General features: G+C 44.7%; 1 protein-coding gene across 2 annotated transcripts; it reads right to left on the bottom strand.

Moving 5' to 3' along the window:
- Positions 1-335: 335 nt before the first annotated feature.
- On the bottom strand, positions 336-22,397 carry LOC124676007 (mediator of RNA polymerase II transcription subunit 14-like). 2 transcript variants are annotated; one of them, XR_006993493.1, is made up of 9 exons: positions 22,136-22,397; positions 17,259-18,338; positions 16,926-17,023; positions 16,148-16,322; positions 11,027-11,693; positions 9,835-10,781; positions 7,955-8,961; positions 860-2,049; positions 336-751 (listed from the first exon to the last, which is right to left on the bottom strand). XR_006993493.1 is itself a non-coding variant. In XM_047212089.1 (8 exons), exons 1-8 carry the CDS (start codon positions 22,370-22,372, stop codon positions 1,254-1,256), a joined length of 5,007 nt encoding a protein of 1,668 aa, XP_047068045.1. In that variant the 5' UTR covers positions 22,373-22,397; the 3' UTR covers positions 336-1,253. The 2 variants fall into 2 exon arrangements, 1 of the variants encoding a protein (XP_047068045.1); XM_047212089.1 differs by having other exon boundaries at positions 336-2,049.
- Between the last annotated feature and the right edge of the window lie 206 nt (positions 22,398-22,603).

Genomic DNA, 22,603 nt, shown 5'->3' with positions numbered 1-22,603 from the left:
GACCTTCTTTTATGGACAAAGGTAGTACATGTTTCTAGAAAGATAAAAATGCATCGTGTGGTTTCTGCATTGAGGCCACCATTTCCCAGATTGAGACCATACCTTTCTCAACTAAAAAAGATGTAAATCTTAGCAAAGAAACCAACTGCCTAGGCTGTATTATTTTGATTGGGATACTTACTAGCTCCTTTCATGTACTTAATAGGTTACCTTGCATTTTTGGTTAACTTTGAAATTGGTTTGAGAGCTGAAAATGCAGCAGTCCTACGATAAATATTAGCATCACGGACCAAGTTCGCAGAACCTACCCCTCAGGAAATGCATCGGAGGACAGGAAATAGCAATTTATTCCCACTCCTTTTCAATTGTCAACAATACATGCAACATAAGCTGCAACTTCAAAACAAGTCTACCACATGCTGGCATACAACATTGGCATAGGTGTCCAGTCATCACAGCAACCTATTAGTTATGTAACCAAGAAGAGCTTGTTTTTGGTACTGAAGCTCCATCGAAGTGCCTTATGGGAATGGAACCACACAGATACCTTAAAATTTCCAAATTTTTAAATGGTTCACTTGGGTCAATTTCATGGAAGAGAGGAAGATACGACCCAAAAATCAGACTGTGCAGACTGAAACCAACACTTTCCAGTGTTTTCATTCTTCAGCTGTGACATAGCCTCTGTCACATCTCGCAGTCCTACCCTAACACTTGGTCAAGCTCCATCACAGTGCACGTCACACCTCCCCTGCATCTCAAACAAAAATTATTTAACCATTGTCTCGAGTTCCTGCCTAAGCAAGACCAGAAAAGTCCTTGAGTCTGAAGTCGCCAAACAAAACACCCCATCCCTAACCTTAAAGTGCAGCAATCATCACAATGTCTTGAGTTCCTGCATAAGCAAAGACCAGGCAAGTTCTCTGAGTCTGAGGTCATCTTAGGAACTGTACACTCATGCTATTGCTTCTGGTCCTGAGATGTATTGTCTTCCTCATGCATTTTTTTCGGAGGTTGTAAGATAAGCTGTGATCAGCAGTATACTATCTACAAAGGTGAACTGCACAGAATTTTGAGGCACCGTAGAGCGTAACAGTAAACAATAGTTGGAACATGACGAGCCCTCTGCTGAAAACACACTATGTCAGCAACCGTATTGTCGAACATTGGAGGGACCCTTCAGTAGTGAACAGCAACTACCTTCACAAAAATCCTTAGTCTGACTACAAGCATCCAAAATATGCATTTCATGGTCAAGTCGAGCCAGCAGAAAGTGAGCAATCTCTTAAATGCAGTAGGGACAGTTGCAGTTGCTTTTGGGTCATTTCGGCAACCATTTGCAGCCTTCCTTGGCCTGACTCTCCAGTTGCTGGAGATCCATTCGCTGCCTTCACTGCTTTAACAACACTCTGCTTACACCTCTCCCAATCCTCGTGTTGTGACCAGCAAGCCCTACCACCATGGCTCCCATCCATTGCAAGGTATGCAACATGACTATTGTCCCCAAAGGTGTACCTTAATCTCAGAGAAACACAATATGGCAACCAACCGGCTCCACCAGATGAGCTCATATGTGGTGTAAGATTATGGTCAAGTATGAAAGTTACAGTGAAATCTACTGAATTGTTGGCTCTGTCATGCTGAATATTACTCTTGGATGGTAAAGAAGTTTCAGTATAATCGCCTGAAAATGATCTTGAGTGCTTTTCCAAACAAAGCTCACCCCGTGCCCTCTGTGCAGTACCAATGTCCCCATGAGGCTGGGACAAGCTTTTATTCCATGCAATTAGTTTCAGAAATTCTTGTATAACTGGGATGGGCAGAGTAAGCAACATGATAAAAGAAGCAACCCTAGAAGCATCATAAGGTTCACAGGCAACACATCTGCTAAAGTAGTCGCATATCTCATGTATCTCAGATGGTGTAAGCTCTTCCTGAGTACTGCTCTGAGGAGCTTGCTGTTGCTGTTGCTGGTGGTGAAACCTCTTCACATTAAGAACTTGAAGAAGCAGTTGAACTCGATGAACACTAACTGCAAAGACATAACCGCTGCAAGAAAATGAGGCTAAACATAAGAAACAGTAGTCCTTAAGAAATCTACATGCAGTGTCGGTGCAAATTGCCTGATGTGATAAAAACAAATATTAAATAGACCAAAGGAATGAGATCTTAACCCTTGGTATATCCCAGAACTTAATCCTATCCTTTTGATCTACAATTAAACTTGTAGCAGGGAAAATGAAGCTATACATAATCAGAAACAGTTGTCCTTAAGAAATCTACATACAGTGTTGGTGTAAATTGACTGATGTGATAAAAACAAATATAAAATAGACCAAGGAATGAGATCTTAACCCTTGGTATATCCCAGAACTTAATCCTACCCTTTTGATCTACCATTAAACACGTTGCGGAAGGTCATGTACTTGTATCCTTTTGATCTACCATTAAACACGTAGCAGAAGTTCATGTACTTGTATCATTGCTCTTAGTTTATTATGTCAGAATCTAAAATAGCATGTTGGCTGGTACTGTCCAGACTGAGTAAGATCTTAAGATTGCAATTTCACATTTTGGGTTCATTATTTATGGTAACACTACACTGACTATTCAATTACATACAATTGTTAGGGATAAGATCTCATGGGGACATAAAAGTTTTAGCTAGCCAAGATTGTTAGGCCGGTCTCTATTTAAGATGAGCACATGGAGTGCCAGCTAGCGCCTTTTCCGGTGAAGTACCTAGGTATTCCCCTGTCGGTTAGGCGTCTGTCGGCCGAGACCTTCCAGCCGCTTTTGGACAGGCTAGCTGACAAATTGCCGACATGGCGGGCATCCATGATGCCGCAAGCCGGACATTTGGCGCTGATCCGAGCTGTGCTCGCGGCAATCCCGCTGCTAATGGTACTGGCCTTGAACAAAAAGACCCTCAAACAGATCAACAAGATCCTGCGAGGGTTCCTCTGGGTGGGCCGGGCAGAGGCCAATGGAGGTCACTGCCACGTGAACTGGGCAAAGGTGTGCCGGCCGCTTAACCTAGGGGGTTGGGGATCCCCGACCTTGCACGGATGGCCATAAACCTTAGTGTACGTTGGCTGTGGAGGATGCACACGGACCCCCGGCAACCATGGCGCGGGCTAGACATGCAGTTCTCGAAGGCGGAGCTGGACATCTTTGCGGCCTCCACCTCGATGGTAGTGGGTAACGGAGAGTCCGCCCTCTTCTGGGAGGACCGTTGGTTGGACGGCAAGTCCATCAAGGAGATGGCGCCAGAGGTGTTCGCGTTGGTTCCTAAACGGCGCAGAAGGGTGCGTACACTGGTTGACCTGACCGCACTTGGATTCCCGACATAGCTGGAGCACCGAGTCCCCTTGCACTATGGCAATATGTGCAACTTTGGGTCAGACTGAGGGAAGTCCAGCTTTCGGGATAGCAGGACACATTGACCTGGTTGTGGACGACGGACGGCCAGTATACTTCTCATTCTTGCTATGAGGCCCTCTTCCAGGGAGGGATCACCTCAGCATCATGGGAGTTGAACTGGAGGTCCTGGGCGCCTCCTAGGGTGAAATTCTTTATATGGCTGGCCTGTCTGGACAGGTGTTGGACAGGTGAGAGGCTGGCGCGTCATGGTCTACCACATGCGCCCAGATGCCCGCTGTGTGACCAATCCGAGGAGACTATGACGCACCTACTCACTGGATCCTCATTCTCCAGGACGATCTGGTTCGAGGTCCTCTCGTGGATTCGATCCACCTCAGGGCCTCCGGCTTCGGAAGGGGACTTCGTGGAGTGGTGGTCGCAGGCGGTGCAGACCGCTCCCCGCCAGTTGTGCAAAGGTACTTCGTCGATAATCATGCTCACGGCGTGGTGGATCTGGAAGCACCGGAATGCTGCGATCTTTGACAATGCGCAACCTTCGGTGCCTTCCCTGCTCAACGACATCAAGACCGAGGCGCAACAGTGGGCAAGCGCTGGAGCCCAGGGTGTCCGCCAGATCCTCCCCTAGACTAGGTCTCCTTTCTTGGGTCGAGTTGTAGTGCGCGGTCTTGGTCCCTTTGTGGACATGTACATATAACCTTTTTATATCTATCAATGCATCGAAACGCAAGTCTTTTGCGTTTTCGCGAAAAATTGTATTTCGAGGCTGTTATGGATGGGCAAGCAAGAATAACTGAAGGTTGCCTAGTCCTTTCGTTAGCAAGTCCTGGATTGACAAGATGATTCGATTCTAAGGCTACTTTCTAAAGGTGATAATTTATGATAGGCATCCTTAACGATAGATTACACGTCAGGCCTTCACCCAATTTAATAAATGAGAAATTAGTAGTCTTTGGCTGAAAAGAGCATTCCTTCCTATTAACCATACAAGGGTAACAGCTGCTTTGCTACCCTCACTACTCCACTAGACTCGAGCCCTCGATTCCAATTGGGTTCTTTATCCCACGCTTGGTGGCATGGAAGAGGAGCTCCTCTGATCATGGATAAATACCCTACCTCTAGTCCTTGGACCCTTACGCAACCAGGTCTTAAAGAACTTGCGCAGTCTATTCAATTGATGTCAAAGTCTTGAAGAGCATAAAAAAAGTTGCGGTGAAATATTGTGTCCTTCCACATGTACTTAATAATTTCAAAAAAATCGTCACCATTCTAATAAGGGCATCTCCAGCGGCGCGACGCAACCGGAAATGCGTCTGGGGTCTGCTCCAGCGGGGCGACGCAAAGTGACTGGACCGTCCGCGGAGACGCAAACCTGGCCCAAGTATGCGCCAGGTTTAATGTCTCCGCGGACGCTCGGCGGTCGCGCGGAGCGTCCTCCATTTCTTACCCGGTCCCGCATGTCAGGGACAGCGAAATCGACTGCTTCGATTTGCTTCTTTTTCCCTTCTTTGCTGCCCTAGTGCGTCGCCACCACCCCAACCCCATCCGCCGCCGTCCGGCCGCTGCACCGCAGTAGCCGCCGACGGCTGCGTTCTTGCTGCGCGGGAGAGCAGGAGCATACTCGGGCTTGGCTCCGCCGCGTACCTGCCGACTGTTTTCGGGCGAAACGCTCCCGGTTGCGCCGCCCTTCCGCGCCGCCCACGACCTGTTCGGTCAATTGCGCCGGTAGGTTTCTACTCATGTTTTCGGCGCTATTGTGCGCGGCCATTGATCCGCAGTTTGTACCCACGCAGATGGACATGTGGCAGATGTTGGACAAGTTCCGCGCGGAGGTCGTCGACTCCTCTTCCGACGAGTCCGATGAGTCGACGCAGACATTGGCAACTACTGCGGCCACCATGATCCACGAGTTCACCTCTAACCCGGGGCCGCAGCACCGGAGCTCTGTGAAGGGGCGCTCCAAAAACCTGCCGCGCAACAGAGTGGAAGGGCAGGCCCGCCTCCACAAGGACTACTTCCACCTCACCAATCCGATCTTCCCGGAAAAATATTTCCGGCACCGATACTGAGGATGTCAAGAGACCTGTTCTTGGTCATTCTACGGGCGTCGAAACTACGACCCCTACTTTCAATGCGAGCGCGATGCAACAGGTGCGTTAGGCTTCACCTCCTACCAAAAATGCTCGCGGCTATTCGCATGCTCTCATATGGAATGGCTGCGGATATATTCGATGAGTATCTTCGAATGGGTGAGAGCACCTGTCTTGAGGCCATGTACAGGTTTTGCCAAGCCGTGATTGCCGTATTCGGAGAGTATTACTGTAGGGAGCCCCAACTGTTGAGGATACAAGGCGGCTCCTGTCTATCAACGAGTCTAGAGGCTTCCCAGGAATGATTGGCAACATAGATTGCATGCACTGGCAGTGGAAAAACTGTCCATTTGGATGGCAGGGTGCGTACAGCGGACATGAGGAGGGAAGAACTGTCATTCTTGAAGCTGTCATATCTCAAGATTTATGGATTTAGCATTCATTCTTTGGCATGGCCGGTTCCAACAATGACATCAATGTGTTGCACCGATCACCGGTTTTCAACAGGCTCATGCAAGGTAAAGCTCCCGGGTGAGCTATGAGATCAATGGAAATGCATATGACAAGCCATATTATCTTGCTGATGGCATCTACCCCGACCGGGCCACATTGGTGAAGACTGTCCATAATCCAAACTCCGAGAAGACGAGGAGGTTTGCCAAGATGCAAGAGGCTTGCGGGAAAGATGTGGAGCGCCGATTTGGTGTGCTCCAAGCTCGGTGGGCAATTGTCCAGTCACCCGGCAAGAACATGGTCGTTGAAGACCATGCATGAGGTGATGACATGCTGCGTGATCATGCACAACATGATCGTTGAGAACGAGCGTCCTGATGGCCGCAATGAGAACCAATGGGATTTCCAAGGTGAGCTGGTTGCGCCACTTCCTGGAGCTTCATCTTGGCAGGACTATCCACATAGGAATAGGAATGTAGAAGTCACTGACGAGAACGTCTCCAAACTCCAAACAGCTGCAAACGGATCTGATTGAGCATCAGTGGACATTGGCTGGCCATGACTTCATGCCTAGAGATACTATCTTATTTTCAATTCGACTTTTAAATGTAATAACTATGAATTTATTGATTTCCTTATTTTGTTGTTTGGAAACTTCATAAATTGATGCAAACGCGAAAATGCGTCGGCCCGCTGAAGCCACCCCTAGGTGCAAACGGACGCGCGGACAAAAACGGTCTGTCGAGCGTCCGCGCGGACGCAAACGGACATTTCGGACGTCCGAAATGCGTCGCGCCGCTGGAGATGCCCTAAGGGAAATGAGAGCATGGTGAAAACCAAAAGAACAAATGGGGCATGTGAGAGGATGTTGGATTTCACCCATGGATCGATCACATCAAAGAATCATGAACACACACAATACGAAAAACTGTGGCCAAGGGCACGTATGGTGCCCTCTTTTTTCCCTTTTCTCGTCAAACTCATGATACAAACTTGCACAACCTCATGTGTACATATACAAGAAGCCACAACTGACTACGATCTAAAGCTACAACTAGCAGCTAGCTAATTAAACTACAATTATGATTCATCAATTGAACATGCTACTGACGTGCAAGCAGACACGAGCTCAGCTACCACCACTTATGCCACGCAGACCTATTAGCAAACAAACTGATTAACCTGTGTAGACTTGAACACTGACTCAATACTAACCTGGCTGAACTAGAGGCAAGATTATTTCAAACAGACAATACTGTACACTGCCACCACTCATACAGAGGAACCAACCCAGCAGCTGGTGTACACATGGCTTAGGGATTAAATTTGTTCTTTAACATCTGGTAATAATACTATATAAAAGCTAAACAACTCAGCGATTTTTCTAGCAGTTCTGATACTGTTCCTACCGATTTTTGCCTTCTCTGGTGGCAACACACGTACAGGTCATTGGTCAATCCCACAGTTTTTGGCCTTTCCGCTTCTTTTTTCGTTTTATTTTTCGTCTGGTTGCCCATGGTTACCAGTTAGTCTCCGGTCTACTGCATTCCTCTCACTCCTCAGTGCAGATTCACTCCTTTTTTTTCCTATTCTGGTTCAGTGATAAAAATTCAGTTTTCCCCTGCATCCTATTTAACTATATAACGTTCCAAACTCTATTATACAGGAGAGTGCAGAATTCAGAAGAATGGATTAATTCTCCCTCCAAAAAGGTCATCACCCAAATCTATCGTCTCATCTCACCTAAAAGCTCTTCATTCAACGCTTGCCATCTACCCCTTCTTTTGTACATCATATGAACAGGAAAATCTATAATACAGAACTAAAAATAGGAAAAGATTAATGTACAAAATCATAAGAATATTTTGCACAACTCAGGGAACTTTCCATCTGCAATAGTGTTCCTAATGAACACACATATAGTCATCCAATTAGATCATATTAGGCCATTAAAATATCAGAAAAGCTGGGGATATTTTAGCTTTGTGTGAAGTAAAAGGGTATAGTGTACTAAATAAACTGTATCTTACCCCACGAAGAAGCGCAATGCTGGCTGTTCCTGATCCAAATTCAGAAGTGCACCTTCATTGTCTTTCAAAACTGACCCCAATATATCTTTCAGAAGATCAGGAAATTGTGCAAATAACCATAGAACTCCAAGGTACTTATGAATGCTTCGCAGCACCTTTTTAAGAGCAGCATGAGGAACCCAGCCACCACCATAGCCACCATCATCCCCAAGCCCAATAAAAGCAGTGTTCAATTCTCCTTTCATATGCACAGGAAGGTTTGTGCCGGAAGAAAGGTGTGCAGAAGCTCCAGCAGTCCCTGAAGGAAATCCTGAGGAAGGCAGCATGGCGTTGCCTCCTCTACTCACACTGGGTGCTACCGGACTACCAACACTTGGTATTAGCTTAACTACTCCAGGAGTGCCACCACTCAAGGGGTTCGGAGTAGTAACTACTTGTTGACTTCCAGATAATGTATTGGCACTAGCATTCAAATGAGGAACAGTATGTCTAGCATTCAGAAAGCTAGGCTCCAGAGTATTTAGACCCTGAGCAACATGCTCCATTATAAAGGGTCGAAATTGTGGGCAAGGTAAAGATCCACCAACTGAAGGTCCACCTTTCGGAGGGGTTGCTGGCTGCAACCATACCTGATCCCCAGCAAAGCAGCGCATGTCAATAGAAAACTTGTTGCGATATATAATGCGTATCCAGTATGGTCCACGGAGAACAACAGAAACATCAAAAGGCATCAAAGAACTAGGAACTAATCCAGGCACAGTTCGTCCTGCAGCAGAGAGCGTAGAGGAAGTCTGGGCATCATGACTGTTTGTATGTACAGTGGTTGATGATGAACCACTTGCCAAAAGAACACCGTTTTGCTTTTGTGCAGAACTGCAAACAGCAGGAACAGCAGGCATCTTTGCAGGACGAATTGCACCACCAAGGGCAAGTAAAGGACCTGATGTCAGCCTGATGCAATCCAACAATGAATCTACTTCATTGCAATTCACAAAGTCCTCCAAAAACTGCATTATTAGAACATGATTAAATGGAAGATTGACAAAATCTCAGCAAACTTTGTATAGAAGTATTTGGATTCTTGCTGAAAATTTGGAATATCTAAGTAGCAACTGAAAAGTCTGGCACAACATGTAGATTGGCAAAAATATTTGTACTTTCTTGGTCACAAAAGTTTTTGCTCTCTTGCTAGCAAAAAGTTATCATGCAAAGAATGATGTTCTGTGGTTATGTTTTGGTCAAAATGAGCTAAAATTAACCATTGGTGCATCGAGATTTTGTTCATGAGCCAAATGCTGGCCAACTACAGTCAATGAAACCAAATCGTAAACCAGTATTTGGCAACTTCAGTTACAAATAAAACATGCACTGGTCAACTGCTAACACTACAAACATAAAGACATGCACTGGTCAACTGCTAACACTACAAACATAATATCAACAGTTTGCCTTGATGTTGTCTGATCAACAGTTTCCATGCCAACAAGTAACAGCATCATATCCAAAGATAAACCGTATCTAAACTTTTTAATAAGTTGAGTGGCTCGGTTGGATACAAGTGACTATAAAGTGCATCAAGAATACGTATAGTACAAAAATAATTTAGACGGATACAGTTAACAGAGGATATAACGCACAAGGGACATCGCTGCTACCTATTATACTAGCCTCGCCGAGAGATATTACTAGTCCCCACCATGCCAGCCTCACTGAGACTATCAATGTCCAGTCTATTAGATGAGGTGATACATTTTCAAATATCATATTTCAGTCAATATGTAACCCAAAATGAAGCGTAATCATGACCGAGCCAAAATGCAGTAATGTAATGCACAGTTGCATATACTTTGATGCAGTATGCTTGTATCTCAAAATCATACCTTTGTGTGTGGCCAAAGATGATCTGGTGAAACACGTATCGTGCAACCAACCTTACCAGCTTCCCATTCAACAACAAAGTGAACAATAGGCATGGCATTGGCACCATAACTGAACCACAAGTTCATCAAACCAACAGCGTCAATACGGAAAGTTTTAGTCATCTGGTCAGATAACCTGTCCCTGAAAGATTTTTTTGCAGAATGTAACTTCGTCTTTGTAGCTAACTGATTCTGACCTAGCTTCTCATATACTTTAACACGAACCAATCTCCTCATTCCACAAGCAAACACACGAGCATTTGAAAGCCGCTGTAATTCTGAGACTAGCCGTTGTATACTATCAACCTCAACAGAGTTGTAAGTTAAAATAAGCCCATCATCATCAAAAGAGATGTGTGAATCCATCTCAGAAGTGTTTGCAATACGAACACGAGAACCCCATTCTGCAGTAGTGCTACCTCCATGAAGTTTCCACAGAGCACTATAGTATGGATCGTTGATCCTAACATCCCACGACATGCTTCCAGCTTTACCCAGACGTAAGCATATGTGTTTCCAGGAACCATCTGGAGCGAAAGGCAGGCGTAACCAAAGATTAGAGGAGGGTGTAGCCAGACGAACTTCTTCTACATATGGAATGTTAAGAGAATTCATCTGCGTAGTCAGTTGAGCGTATTTGATACGAAGTAAACAATGCTTTATGACTTGAAGAAGCACAGAAGCATAAATATTTTCTGTAATACACCAATTTCCTTCTGTGAGTATAGTTCCATAGGTAAGGGTTGTTCCAGGTTGCATGCTGCTTGCATCTTCTGGCAGTTTTCTTCTCTTTCTTGGCCCACCACTTATTATTGCTGGTTGTAATGATGGGATATTCAACAAGATCTCCGAAAGAGGTCTCTTTCCAAATGCAACTTCAGACCGCAAAGTGGAAAGATTCTCCAAACCTGCCAATTTCCAAAGAAAGCATAAAAACAGTAAGAACTATACCTCTTTTTCTGAAAATAAAAGATATTTGAATATCTTAGAGACAACAAATCCTAACTTGGGTTAAAGTACACAGTAGTATAGTTTTGACTATTTGAGAAAACAAGGCAAGGATATTTATTTCCATCCACATAACATGGTTTCTGCAGATCTAAATGAGTTTAAGTCATGATCAGATTTACAAGCTGACAGCATGATTGGTCACCTGCAGGTACTGAACCAGATGTCTGTGTACTATGTGTAAACTTCGAATTGCTCAGCAGGTAACTGTTCAAAGTACCACCAGAATTAACTTTTGCTGCCTCGATGTTAGAATGTAGTAAGCCATCATCCAGTTCAGGTGGGCAAGCTCTACCGCTCACCCCCTGAAAACCAACTTTTAGAGAACTCAAATGAGTAGAGGGTGGATTATAAGACAGACAATTTTCTTTACTTGGAGAACCTCGCTCATATCCTAATACCGTGTTAACAATAGAAGAAAATGAAGGCTTTAGAGGAAGAGAATCGTCAATTTCACTTTGTATGGGAGACCTATCTTCCATGCTTCTGGGGTTTAACATGCTTTGTAGCACCTGTAATTTGTCTACATCGAGAAGATTTGCACTGCATTCATCTTCACCTATTTTCATCTGCCCAATGTCAATTCTGTTAAACCTTACAGCTTCTTTAGCATCACTAGTTGCATCAGCATTAGACCTGTCTTCTCCATCAGCATGCACCTCAAGCAAATAAAAAACCGGCATGAGGCTGTTATCAAGTTGCATCAGAAGATAATAGGCATTTGCACGCCAAGGAATTCCCATAACCATAAAATCTGAACCATACAGTATAGATTTCGGTATCTTCAGAGTAATCTGATACTGAGAGTAAACCTGGAATAACCATTAGAAAAATGGATTTAGTATATACAGTAGGTTATAAGATAAGTAAGAGAAATTCAATTCGGCTCCCGGGTGCATATGCTCCCTCCACCTAAAAACATATTTCTAATTGTCAAAAAATTCCAACAAAAAAAATCGCATGTACATCTCAACAATCTATGTACGTTCGTACAGTCTCGCAAAAAAAAATGTGTGGTTGGTGCAAAAAAGACAAACCATGTCTCACAAAAAGCCTTATTTTTTAGCACCAAATTGTCTTTTTTACGCATCCCAAACGACAAGTCGATTTTTCGTGGAAAGAATTTGTGCGCACATAGCATGTGAAGATGTACACGTGAATTTTTTGTTTGGAATTTTTCAACATTTCAAAATGTATAAAAAATGAATTTCAAAATAAAGGGAGCATATGCACCCAAGAGCCAAAACATAACTCACCATGTTATAACGAGGTTTCGCTATGAGTATATTATTACACAAAAGGCAAAAAGTTCTAAAATGTATGGGGCCCTGCCAAATACAAAGCTGAGGCTTTTCCCTATGGTCCAGTAGGTGATAGTAAATAAAAATCAAATGCATAGTCCAAGGACATATATTACTAGAATAACGGTGGTACTACCAAAAAGACATCCTCTCTATATATGCTACATGTTCACTTGTGCATGAAACTTAGCAAAAATGGCTCATAAACATAACATTTCAATCTTAATTTAAGTCACGTTGCATTTAGAACCTAGGTATATCAACCTCAGTTACAGCTTGCACCAAGTTTTTGAATAATAAACACTTTGGACAAGAGAGTTCAACTGACATTGCAATTACGACCCAGATATATTAACCTCAGTTGCAGCTTGGACCATGTTTTTGAATCATAAACGTTTTGACAATGAGTTCAAAATAAAAATACTTTGGTTACAGATACTTGTGTACATTGATGGGTGACTCCCCAGCATCAGTACTTCATGAGCAAAAAAATAAATCACCAAGAAACATAGTATGGTGAAGCGGCCAGAGCCAGACTCGTCGGGGACAAGGCACAGCCGGACTCAGCTTGGAGGCAGATAAAATGGAGATGCAGTGATGTTTCCTCCTGCAGATGGCGAAAGCATCAGCAGAGCAGCACTGCAGCTTTCCCTAGATGGGTTCAAGCCAATCTTTTTTAGCTCAGGTCTTACAGAATCAAGAAATAGGTGTAATGTCAGGTTTAATTGATCTCCAAATCAACAGTAAGGCTCCTGGACATGCCAGAAAGGGAGGCCAAGGGTACCGAAGATCACCCTTATGGTGGTGTCAGCACACTGCCGACGTGGATGTACGTGGTTCTTCAACAGGAAAAAAGAAATCTAATGAAGGAATAAGTGGCCACCAGGATGGTGTAGAACCATCTAGTTCAAGAATGGCTCGCAGAAAAAAACAATTACACCAGTGCCCCAGAGCACTCTTGGAGAAGAAAATGGCAGTTCAGGTCCTCAGAAAGCTTTTGAGTGGCACTGGCCAAAACTGTGGCAGGTGGGTCCTTATGAGCCAGAGTCACCAGGACCCAACACTACCATTATTGCCTGAACCAGCCCTGTGTAGACCTGAGCAAGAGAGGCTGGCACCCTAGTGTCTTCAGTTCATCTGAGATGGCGAGAAGCGGAAGAAGTCACGGATGAACAAGTGGGAGGATATAGGCCCTGGACTTGTTCTTTTGTTCGGCGCCTGGTCACCCAGCAAATTGTGTTCATGCTCTTCAGCTGCCATGACCCGAGGGTAGCCGTAAGTAGATCTGGTATCACTAGACTATGAGCAATAGAGGGCGACCGGCGGATGCAGGGAGGAGGGTGAGGACTAGCCTTAATCATGTCACTAATTAAGACCGCATGTGGTGTTTCATTGGCAACTGACAGTGGGCCCAAGTCAGTGAACTGGTTGGTTCTATCAAACCTGGTTGAAGTTGCTATATAATTGTGGCCCCACTTGTATTAAAACTTGGTGCCAGCTGCAACTGATGTTAAATTATTTCACAGTTACTTCTTTTATTTACGTTCTGACCGTTCAAATTATTCCAATCGGTTTCGCACCAATTACCAAGTACGAGCTACTGTTACTTCAGCAATATATTTACTAGGATAAAATTGCTAACATGAAAAACATTCAATGTGTACAAGATTTTAGATAAGGGCATCTCCAACAGGGCGACGCAAACGGGCGACCGTTTGCATCTGGGCCCTGCTCCAGCGGGGCGACACAAAGTGACCGGGCCGTCCGCGGAAACCGAAAATGCGTCTGGGCCCTGCTCCAGCGGGGCGACACAAAGTGACCGGGCCATCCGCGGAGACCGAAAATGCGTTGCTCCAGCGGGGCGACACAAAGTGACCGGGCCGTCCGCGGCGACGCAAACCTTGCCCAAATATGCGCCAGGTTTGCGTCTCCACGGACGCTGCGCGATCGCGGAAAGTGACCGCGTTGGTTGCATCCGAGCCCGGTAGGCAGTGACTAGGTAACCAAAATATTCCTTCATTACTATTGATTGGCCAAAAGGACAATCTTTACATAGATGGTTAGTTGAGTTAACCTAAAACTACAACGGCCGTACCTACTCGCCGACGTGTGGCCTGCCACGGCCGGGGTTACTCGCAGTCGCGCTGCCTACTATTGGCCGCCGGAGGGGCCGGCGCCATCGTCGAAGCGCGAGCGCTTCACGCACTCCTTGCGCCGCGCACGCCGGCGATCGGACACCTCGTCCTGCCGCCTGCGGCGTTCGAGGGCCCCAGAGAGGAGTCCCACATGAATCTCTTGGCCACAAAGGAGGCCGCCTCCGCCGCCGCCTGGGCCGCCTCCGCCGCCATCTGGGCGTGGTAGTGGGCCCTGTCCCTAGCCGCCGCCACCGCTTCGTCCCTGGAGGCGATGGCGTCCGCCAGCTCCCGGTTCTCCTGCTCGACCCGCGCGGGAGAAGGGCCCCTCCGCCCGAGCGAATCCAGGTCGGAACACATGTACCCCCGAGCCATGGCGACCGCATAGCTGTGGGCTTCCTCCTCCGCTGCCCAAACCTGACGGCGCAGGGCGTCCCTAGCTAGGGTCTCGAAGGACGCGAGCAGAACCTGTTGGTCGCCGGCGCACTCGAAGCGGCTAGGTACGTCGGCGGCGGCGGGGATGTCGTGGATGACGGCGTCCACGGGTGGGGCCGCCGGAGGGGCCGCCATCGCCGCCCGCGCCTCCGCGAGCTCGGCCCTGGCGTCGGCGATTTCCGCCCTGGCCACCGCAAGGCCCTGACGCCCTTGCGCGCGCTCTTCCACCTCCGCTTCCGCAACCTCCGCCTCCGCCTCCAGGTCCAGCTGCTCGGCCTGAAAAGCGTCGGAGACTAGCTGCTCGTCCTCCTCTGGGTGGGCTTGGCGGCACATCTGAACAACCTGATCCCAGCTAAGGTTGTGCTCGGCCATGGATGGATGCTAGGGTTTAGCTTGAGGTGTACCCGTCACCCCCCCAAAGGCCTTTGTGGCACTAGTGGTACACAGAAGTCATGGGGGAACCACATGTTCAATCTTTTTTTAGCGGTTTCCCCGCGCACTAGATTGGGATTACAGTGAGGCCGCTTTCATCATGCCCAACTCAAAAACCATTTATCCCTTTTTTCTTCCGCCTGACCCTCAAAGAGGAGATCAATAATTCCACTATCAATATGGGTAGGTGTACCCGTCACCCCCGCCGGTGTCCACCATATATAGCCACGGCGGGGCGGGAAACGGCGTTGCCGCGCAGGTCGTTTCCCGCGCGCGAAACGCGCCAATCTGTTGGGCAAGCGCGGGAACGACCGTCGTAGCGCGGGAACCGGTAATCGCCGGCGGCAGGCCTCGACGGGACGTTAAACCGCCATTAACGACCTTGACGCTGTCTCCGCTAAAAAATGCGTCCGCACCGCTAGGATACCCCCGACGCAAACGGTCGTCCTGGGCCGCATGGCGTCCGCGGGCCGACGCAAACGGACACAACCGGACATTTTGGATGTCTGAAATGCGTCGGCCCGTTGGAGATGCCCTAATTGGTCCAGTTTCTCACACATATTTACACAAAAGACATAAAATATGAATTCTAGTTGAATATGCCGATTCAGATGTGGATATCAGTATCATTCACTATGTTTTTGTATGGATCGTAATCCAGAAAATATTTTGACAAACTTGTCAAACCAACAAAATACCACCCTTGAACACTAAAAATGTTAATGCAAGACCAAGTATGATCAATTAATTGCATGGGAATTCTTTATTTGATTATTTTAATTACCAAGAACATAATTGTTCTACCCAGTAAGGTTTTGGTTTATGTTATGATTTATTGCTGTTTTAAGTTATAATATCTGAAGCTCTACATTTTCCAGTATTCAACAAGATCTTTGCAAGAAATAAGTTCAAGAGCTGATTACACCACAACAGAAGATAAAGCAGCCACTTGACCAAGTTGATAACCTTTAGGCCCAAAAACCTTCCAGTCGCAGCAAATAAGTGGAGGATGCTTCTGGTCTTTAAGCTCACAAAAACCTCAGGGGGTGTTATGCTCCCTTTGTTTAGAGCTTCTTCAGATTCTAATATTGCAGAAGGTGGCAATATATTTTTTGGTGATTGCAGGAGGAAGCCACCACTCCTATTGTAAAAAAGAAATAAAGCATAAATTTAGGAAGTAAAGGGGACTGACCTGGAACAAATATAGATATTAGCTACAGAGGGATTATTTTACCATTCTGTATGCTTCATAATGTTGTGGGGCAGAGGTCTTACACATACATATTCTATGATTTAGTTCCCCCGCCCCAAACATCCCCTAAAGTGGGGGTACTATTTTTTACATTTCCAATAGCAGACTCGTTGAAGCCTATTCAAGGGGGGAAATAGTCGTGTACGACTCTCATTCCTTACTAGAAGTCATAAATTTGTTTACAAGTAGGCCACATGGAAATGATGTCATTACATTTTTCATAAACAACCCTTCCATAATAATACAAATTTGTGAATTCTACTAAAATACTACTCCTAAAGGAAAGATGGACACGTGTTAAAGGCTGTGAGAGGTCACTGTCTTACCTACATTGACAGAGAGTTTATGATTGCATGTTATTAAGTACCATGACCATGGAACAAATATTCTGTAAGAGAAAGGGTACTTATTACGCTAAGTACCATCTGGATAATGTAGACAAGAAAAGTAAGGATAAAGCATCAACCATGCAAAAGGTAAATAACAACAGACCTGATATTTATTCCGAGGTGAATATAGGATTGTCCATATGCCCTAACCTGAAGCACTTCATTTGTGCAACAATTCTCGAAGTCCCTTCTATCCATTCTCTGTGCAATTTATGAACAGAGACAAAGGACCAAAAATCAGAACTAAGCAGGGAAGCAGGCAAACAAAAAAGATGTCCACAAGCAAAACAAGTTCATGTACAAGACTACCTCAAGCAAAGTAAAGTTGCATTTTCAATAATTGATTGGTATGAAAAAAATTATGAACCCTGCTTTGGCAACTGTAAAACTTATGAATCCACTAGAATGTTCTTGACATAGTTTTTTATATTAGTACCTTTTGCAGGATGTTCATGTGAACTTCTTCCCGTTTCAGAACAACATCAGTTGGTGATCGAGAAATCTGAATATTTTTTTTCAACTCCCTTTGAATTTCCAGAAGACGTGTGTGCCTATTGCAAGCAATTGCTTTGAAAATAAGTGCCTCAACATCAATGCAACTCAGGTCAAGAGAAAGATCAGCTTCTTTATCCGTAAGTGGGTCCAATACAAATGAACTGTGCTGACACTTTATCTGCATATCTTGCAGTGCCTCAACTTTAATGAATGGAGACGAATCAGATTCTGCTGAACCACTGTTTCTTTCATCCAGCCAATAATTTACTTTCAAACCAGGTATCCTAAAACCACTCGAATCAAGCTCTCCATCTTGACCTAGCTGCACTGGAGCATTATTCCCACCTTGTCCTGCACTAGTATGACTATCCGAGATAAGTTCAGATTTTATTGCTTCTTTCCATCTACCTTGTCGTAGAACATTAGTCTGTCTAATTACAGTATCCATAACAAAAGAGATGCACAGCTCATGGAGAATTGAATACAAAACTGTGAAGGGATTGTCAGCCACAGCCATTCTTCGTTCAATGTCATCACCCAAAACATACCTCCTTGTCTCTTCAAGCTTAATAGGCCCGGTCTTCTCACCAACAAGTAACTCCATGTGCAATATCCTCCACAGCGAGAAGTGCCCACGGTAACCTAAAGTAAGGAGGACTTTAAATTCACCATCTACCTGAACATTGGCTATTCCATCAGTCACTGAAACCTCGGATATTTCTTTAGGAACCATGGTTTCAAGTAACTTAGCCCGCACAAGGGTGCTTAATTTCTTCAATGTAGGCTTTCGCTCATCTTGAAAAAGTGTATTCTGAGTACCTATTTCCTCCACACATTTTGGCACTCTCCTATAGCTCCCTGTATGTATGACTTCTATAGCAGATGAAACATCGAAAATGGGAGCACGGGCCTGCTGCAATCCTTCATGCATAAAGAATAGTGAGTCGCCTGTTTGGGTGAAGCATGTTTCATGGCTGGAGAGGGTTGACGCAAGTTGCTGGCAGTAAAGAACTAAGGGGACCTGCAAAAGATCAAAAGAAATCAATCTTCTAGATCACAAACTTCCGGAGATACATATTTTGATGGCATGGAAATTATTTTTTAATAAAGGGAAAAACTTAGTTTTGTAGTACATTCTTTGTTGAGTAGTTAAAGGAACAAAGGTAGATTATAGCCTGTCAGACCAAATACGGAAGGATAAAATACTTTAAAGTTCACATTTCACTTTCATTGCAACGTTGGTACACATTTCTTCAGCAGGACTTCTCCATACGTAGAATCTCTAGATAAACTCACCTAGAATTTATTTATTTTGCGAGGCAAGAAATAAGATAATCAAAATAAAAAGGAAATAAAAAAAAACTTCAGTCTACAGCAACACACAAACCAAACAGCAATATCCTACTCCCATAATATACTGGTTGTAATAACATCTTATATTATGGGACGGAGAGGTAGATCATAAGGTACAGAAGCTCAGGCTTTAAAGTATCAACTTTGTTTAAGGTAACAGCCTGATTTAGTGATTTGCAATGCTAATTAGTTCATGAATTTTCCAATATTTGCACGTACAGGGTAAAACACTTCAGGAAATAAGATAGTCAACTAATACCAAATTCTATGTTCGGGCCTCAACTCCGATACCAGAAATACATGGTCCACCAGTGTCAAAACCTTCTAATTTGGTTCGTTGCTCCACCGAAAGGAGTTTTTAAGATGACGACAGTTTCACGCACGTGGCAGCCCAGTCAGCACAAAAATGACTAAAAATAATTAAAATAAATGGAAGAAAAATAGAAAGAAAGAAAAACTGTGAAGGGAATGTGACGAGGTGGGCAAGTTTTCACACTAAACCAAAATTTCAGTAACCAACCAAGTTAGCCAAGATACCAGAGGCTACCAAATATTTGGTAGCGAGAATTTGGGCAACAGCCGAACATACCCAAAAACACGGTAAAGATTTAAAAGAAAATTGAGAAAAAAATAAAAAAGGGAGTAAACAGAATATAACAGTAATGTCTGAAAAACACCAAAGTTACTGGAAAAAAAAATCAAAGATGGAAAACCCAAATAAATGGAATGGAAGCTTTTGGTAACCTTTCCAAATTCAATGGTTTTCCCAGAATATTTATAGTATTACGAAATTTCTCAAACTCTATAGGCTTTTAGTAAAATTGTTGGAATATTTAAGTTTTTCGCTAATTTATATTTATCTGCTTGTGGGGATTTCCCCACTTTTCCTGATTGTTTTAAATTTTCTGTGCTGGATGTGTTGCCACTTGGAGCAAGGGGGTGGGGGGACCACATCTAGACGGGTTTGATATTTGAGGTGCGAAGATTGCTCTCGGGTATTATAGTTGAGGGACCAAACAGATACTTTCAGAACAGGAGGGCCAAAAATATACTTTTTCCAATACTTCACTACCTTCAAACTAAACCTATAGACTGACCAAAATGAAAATCAAAGAATCTAGGCCCCCCAATTATGTCAAGGTAGTCAATGACAATCAAACATAACGGACAAATAGTTCCATCGATCAAATTTAAGGAGAATTGTTTTGTTCTGAAAGTGTCTCAATGGAAAGGGAGGATTCACCTTCATGGATTTAGCTAAAGGCTAAGGACATTTTCATAGCATTTTGCAGGTTCAGGTGTATGTCTGATAGATTGGGTTTTCATGGGTTATCTGTTGTTTCTGTTGCATGGTCTAACCGGCATTAAAAGTGTGGGCCAGCCGTGGCATTTGGTCTAACCTATATTTCATTTTCGTTCAACTTTTAGCATAATCCTTGTGTAGCATCCAGTTTAATCCTGAGTCCGTAGGACCACGGTAGACACACATGTATTCACAAGCAAGACCAATAGAACTTTGAATGGCAATTTAACAAGGGTTGCTGAATTTTTCTCAGCATGTTTCGCAAGGTTTCCATGAGAGGGGACCCGCTAGCAAGGAAGCTATCATATATCCTACAAAAGGCTAAACAGAGGGTACACCATATCCACATTCAAAACAAGATAAACCTCTTAAACAATATTTTGATATTTGTGGTGTCGGTTCTTGTTTCCATCTGACAATTTGCATGTCAGTTGTACACATCTATCATATATATTGTTTCATGTGTGTTGTATATTTACATCATGTTAAGCTGTTTGCATACATCATCAGAGACCCATATTCGTAAACAACATAGGTTGTATATTCATCACCCAAATACATGTGGTTTATCACAATTTTGCAGTACCCAAATTCAAATATTGACATGGGTTGCTCCTGGATAACAGACACATCCACGAAACCATTACTTAAATAAAGAAAATAGTTCAAATTGCTGAATTCTGAGGTATTGGGGACTTGGAGTATGGACATGCAATTATGAGAAAATGAAGAAAAAAAAACATTTACATTGGCATGGACCTTTGAAGCATGAACTCAATGGGATATAGCAAAGCACATTTTTCACAAACAGCAGTACCTCTCAGCCTTACATCTGTACCGTCATTTGCTCTGAGATCCGTACTAGGCCACTTTGCATAAATTACCTTCCACTTGTACACTTCAGTAACTATCCTTCGCCCATTGTCTGTCTCTCTTCGCTCAAAACGAGCAGCACATCCTCTGCGCCCCATCCACACACTAAAAGCCGCCTACCGTCGATGTCCAGAGCCCCTCAACCAGTGCCACCAGTTGTGGTCTGTCCAACCCATGTCCTTGCCACATCCGGTGCACGGTATGAGACAGCCACGAGCTGAAGCTGAGGTGGCCCAATGTCATCGCAGAGGGGGCGTCTGATGGCTCCAGATTCATTTGCTCTAGCGTCAGATCCATTTCCTTTCCTTCTTTGAGTTAGCTCAGCTTCGTGAGAGAGAGAGAACATTTTTCTTCATGAAACACTGGTTGGCTACCACTCAATACTCATTTGAACCCATGCTATATCTTCAAAAGGACACAGACCCCATTTTCTTTGTGCTAACTCAGTTTGATGAGAGTTTGAGCGAGGGAGAAAACAGATTTTCTTGTGTTTTTGGTCTGATACATTTCTTCATGCATTTTGGCACAAAATCAGTACTCCCTCCGTCTCATGAAACATGTCGGAGATATGTCTAAATTTGGATGTATCTAGACACTAAATAGTATCAGATACATCTAAATTTTGACAAACTTTCGACATGTTTCATGAGACGGAGGGGGGTACATAATATGGTTCCCAATGATGTCTTGGTCATGTCTTGTGGTGATAAATCAGAACAGAGAGCGTGTTTTCATGATTTTCCATGTCCAATGCAAATAAACAGGGGATAAAATGAGAGGAACCACATGAAGGAAGTTGCAAGTGTTCTAATATAAATGACACCAATCTTAAGGCAGTAGAGGGATAGAGGATGGGATAACACCGCGACGTTCTACTATTTGCGAACTTGCACTTTCCTGGTATCTAGTCAACAAATGTGAGCAGATAAACTAGGAGGTTGAAACAAGTTTTTGATGTAAACTTTGTTCGATGCAATCATTGTCATCTCAGAGATCACAAATAATATGGAATTTAGACAAGAATACTTAAAACACTTATGGTGCCAACAAAGTGCTAAACAATGATTTCCTATTACAGTAAACACTGGTTTCCATAACTCAACAAAATCGCAAAACGGTTTTTCCTTCACCCCACTCAACTAAGGCAGCCAACACCATGAAAGGCTAGAACAATCAAGGTCTGATCCTAAAACGAACACTTATAGTTCAGGACATAGATTGCGCTACTGTTTAAGCGATGGAGTTAAAAACTAGTTATACATGGGCGCGGAAAATTGACAGTTACAGACCTGTTGGCACCACTTGGCGAGGACATGGAGGCGGAGCATGCGCTGGCGGGTACGGTCGATGAATTTGAGCAGCTCGATCTTCTTCTCCGTATCCGACCTCTGCTGCCCGCCCTCCCCCTCGGTGTCCGCCGCCCGCGACTTCTCCACGAGGTCCCGCAGCGCCAGGTAAGACTCCTCCGCCGCCTGCCGCACCACCGTCCCCAGCTCCACGGTCTGCTGACCCAGCTCCCCCGCCATCTCTCACCACCCGAGAGTGAAGAGTGTAGGGTTTCGTGCGCGCTTCTAGAATGCACGAACATGGCCCGCCAGGTGACAGCCTATCGCCATAGCCACCGCAGCTGCTCTCCTTGTAGGGTTTCCGGATTCGCAGACAAGGAGGGCCGACGCGGAGTTACTCCCCAGCAGAGCCACCGGCGGCCGGCCTCCGATTGGGGATCCGGAAGCTTCAGCGGGGAGGGTTCTGCCTGG

This window comes from Lolium rigidum, chromosome 7 (assembly GCF_022539505.1).
Source record: "Lolium rigidum isolate FL_2022 chromosome 7, APGP_CSIRO_Lrig_0.1, whole genome shotgun sequence".
Lineage (NCBI taxonomy): Eukaryota > Viridiplantae > Streptophyta > Magnoliopsida > Poales > Poaceae > Lolium > Lolium rigidum.
Note: the sequence above shows the minus strand (reverse complement) of the source record. Positions and strands in the feature narration are given on the sequence as shown.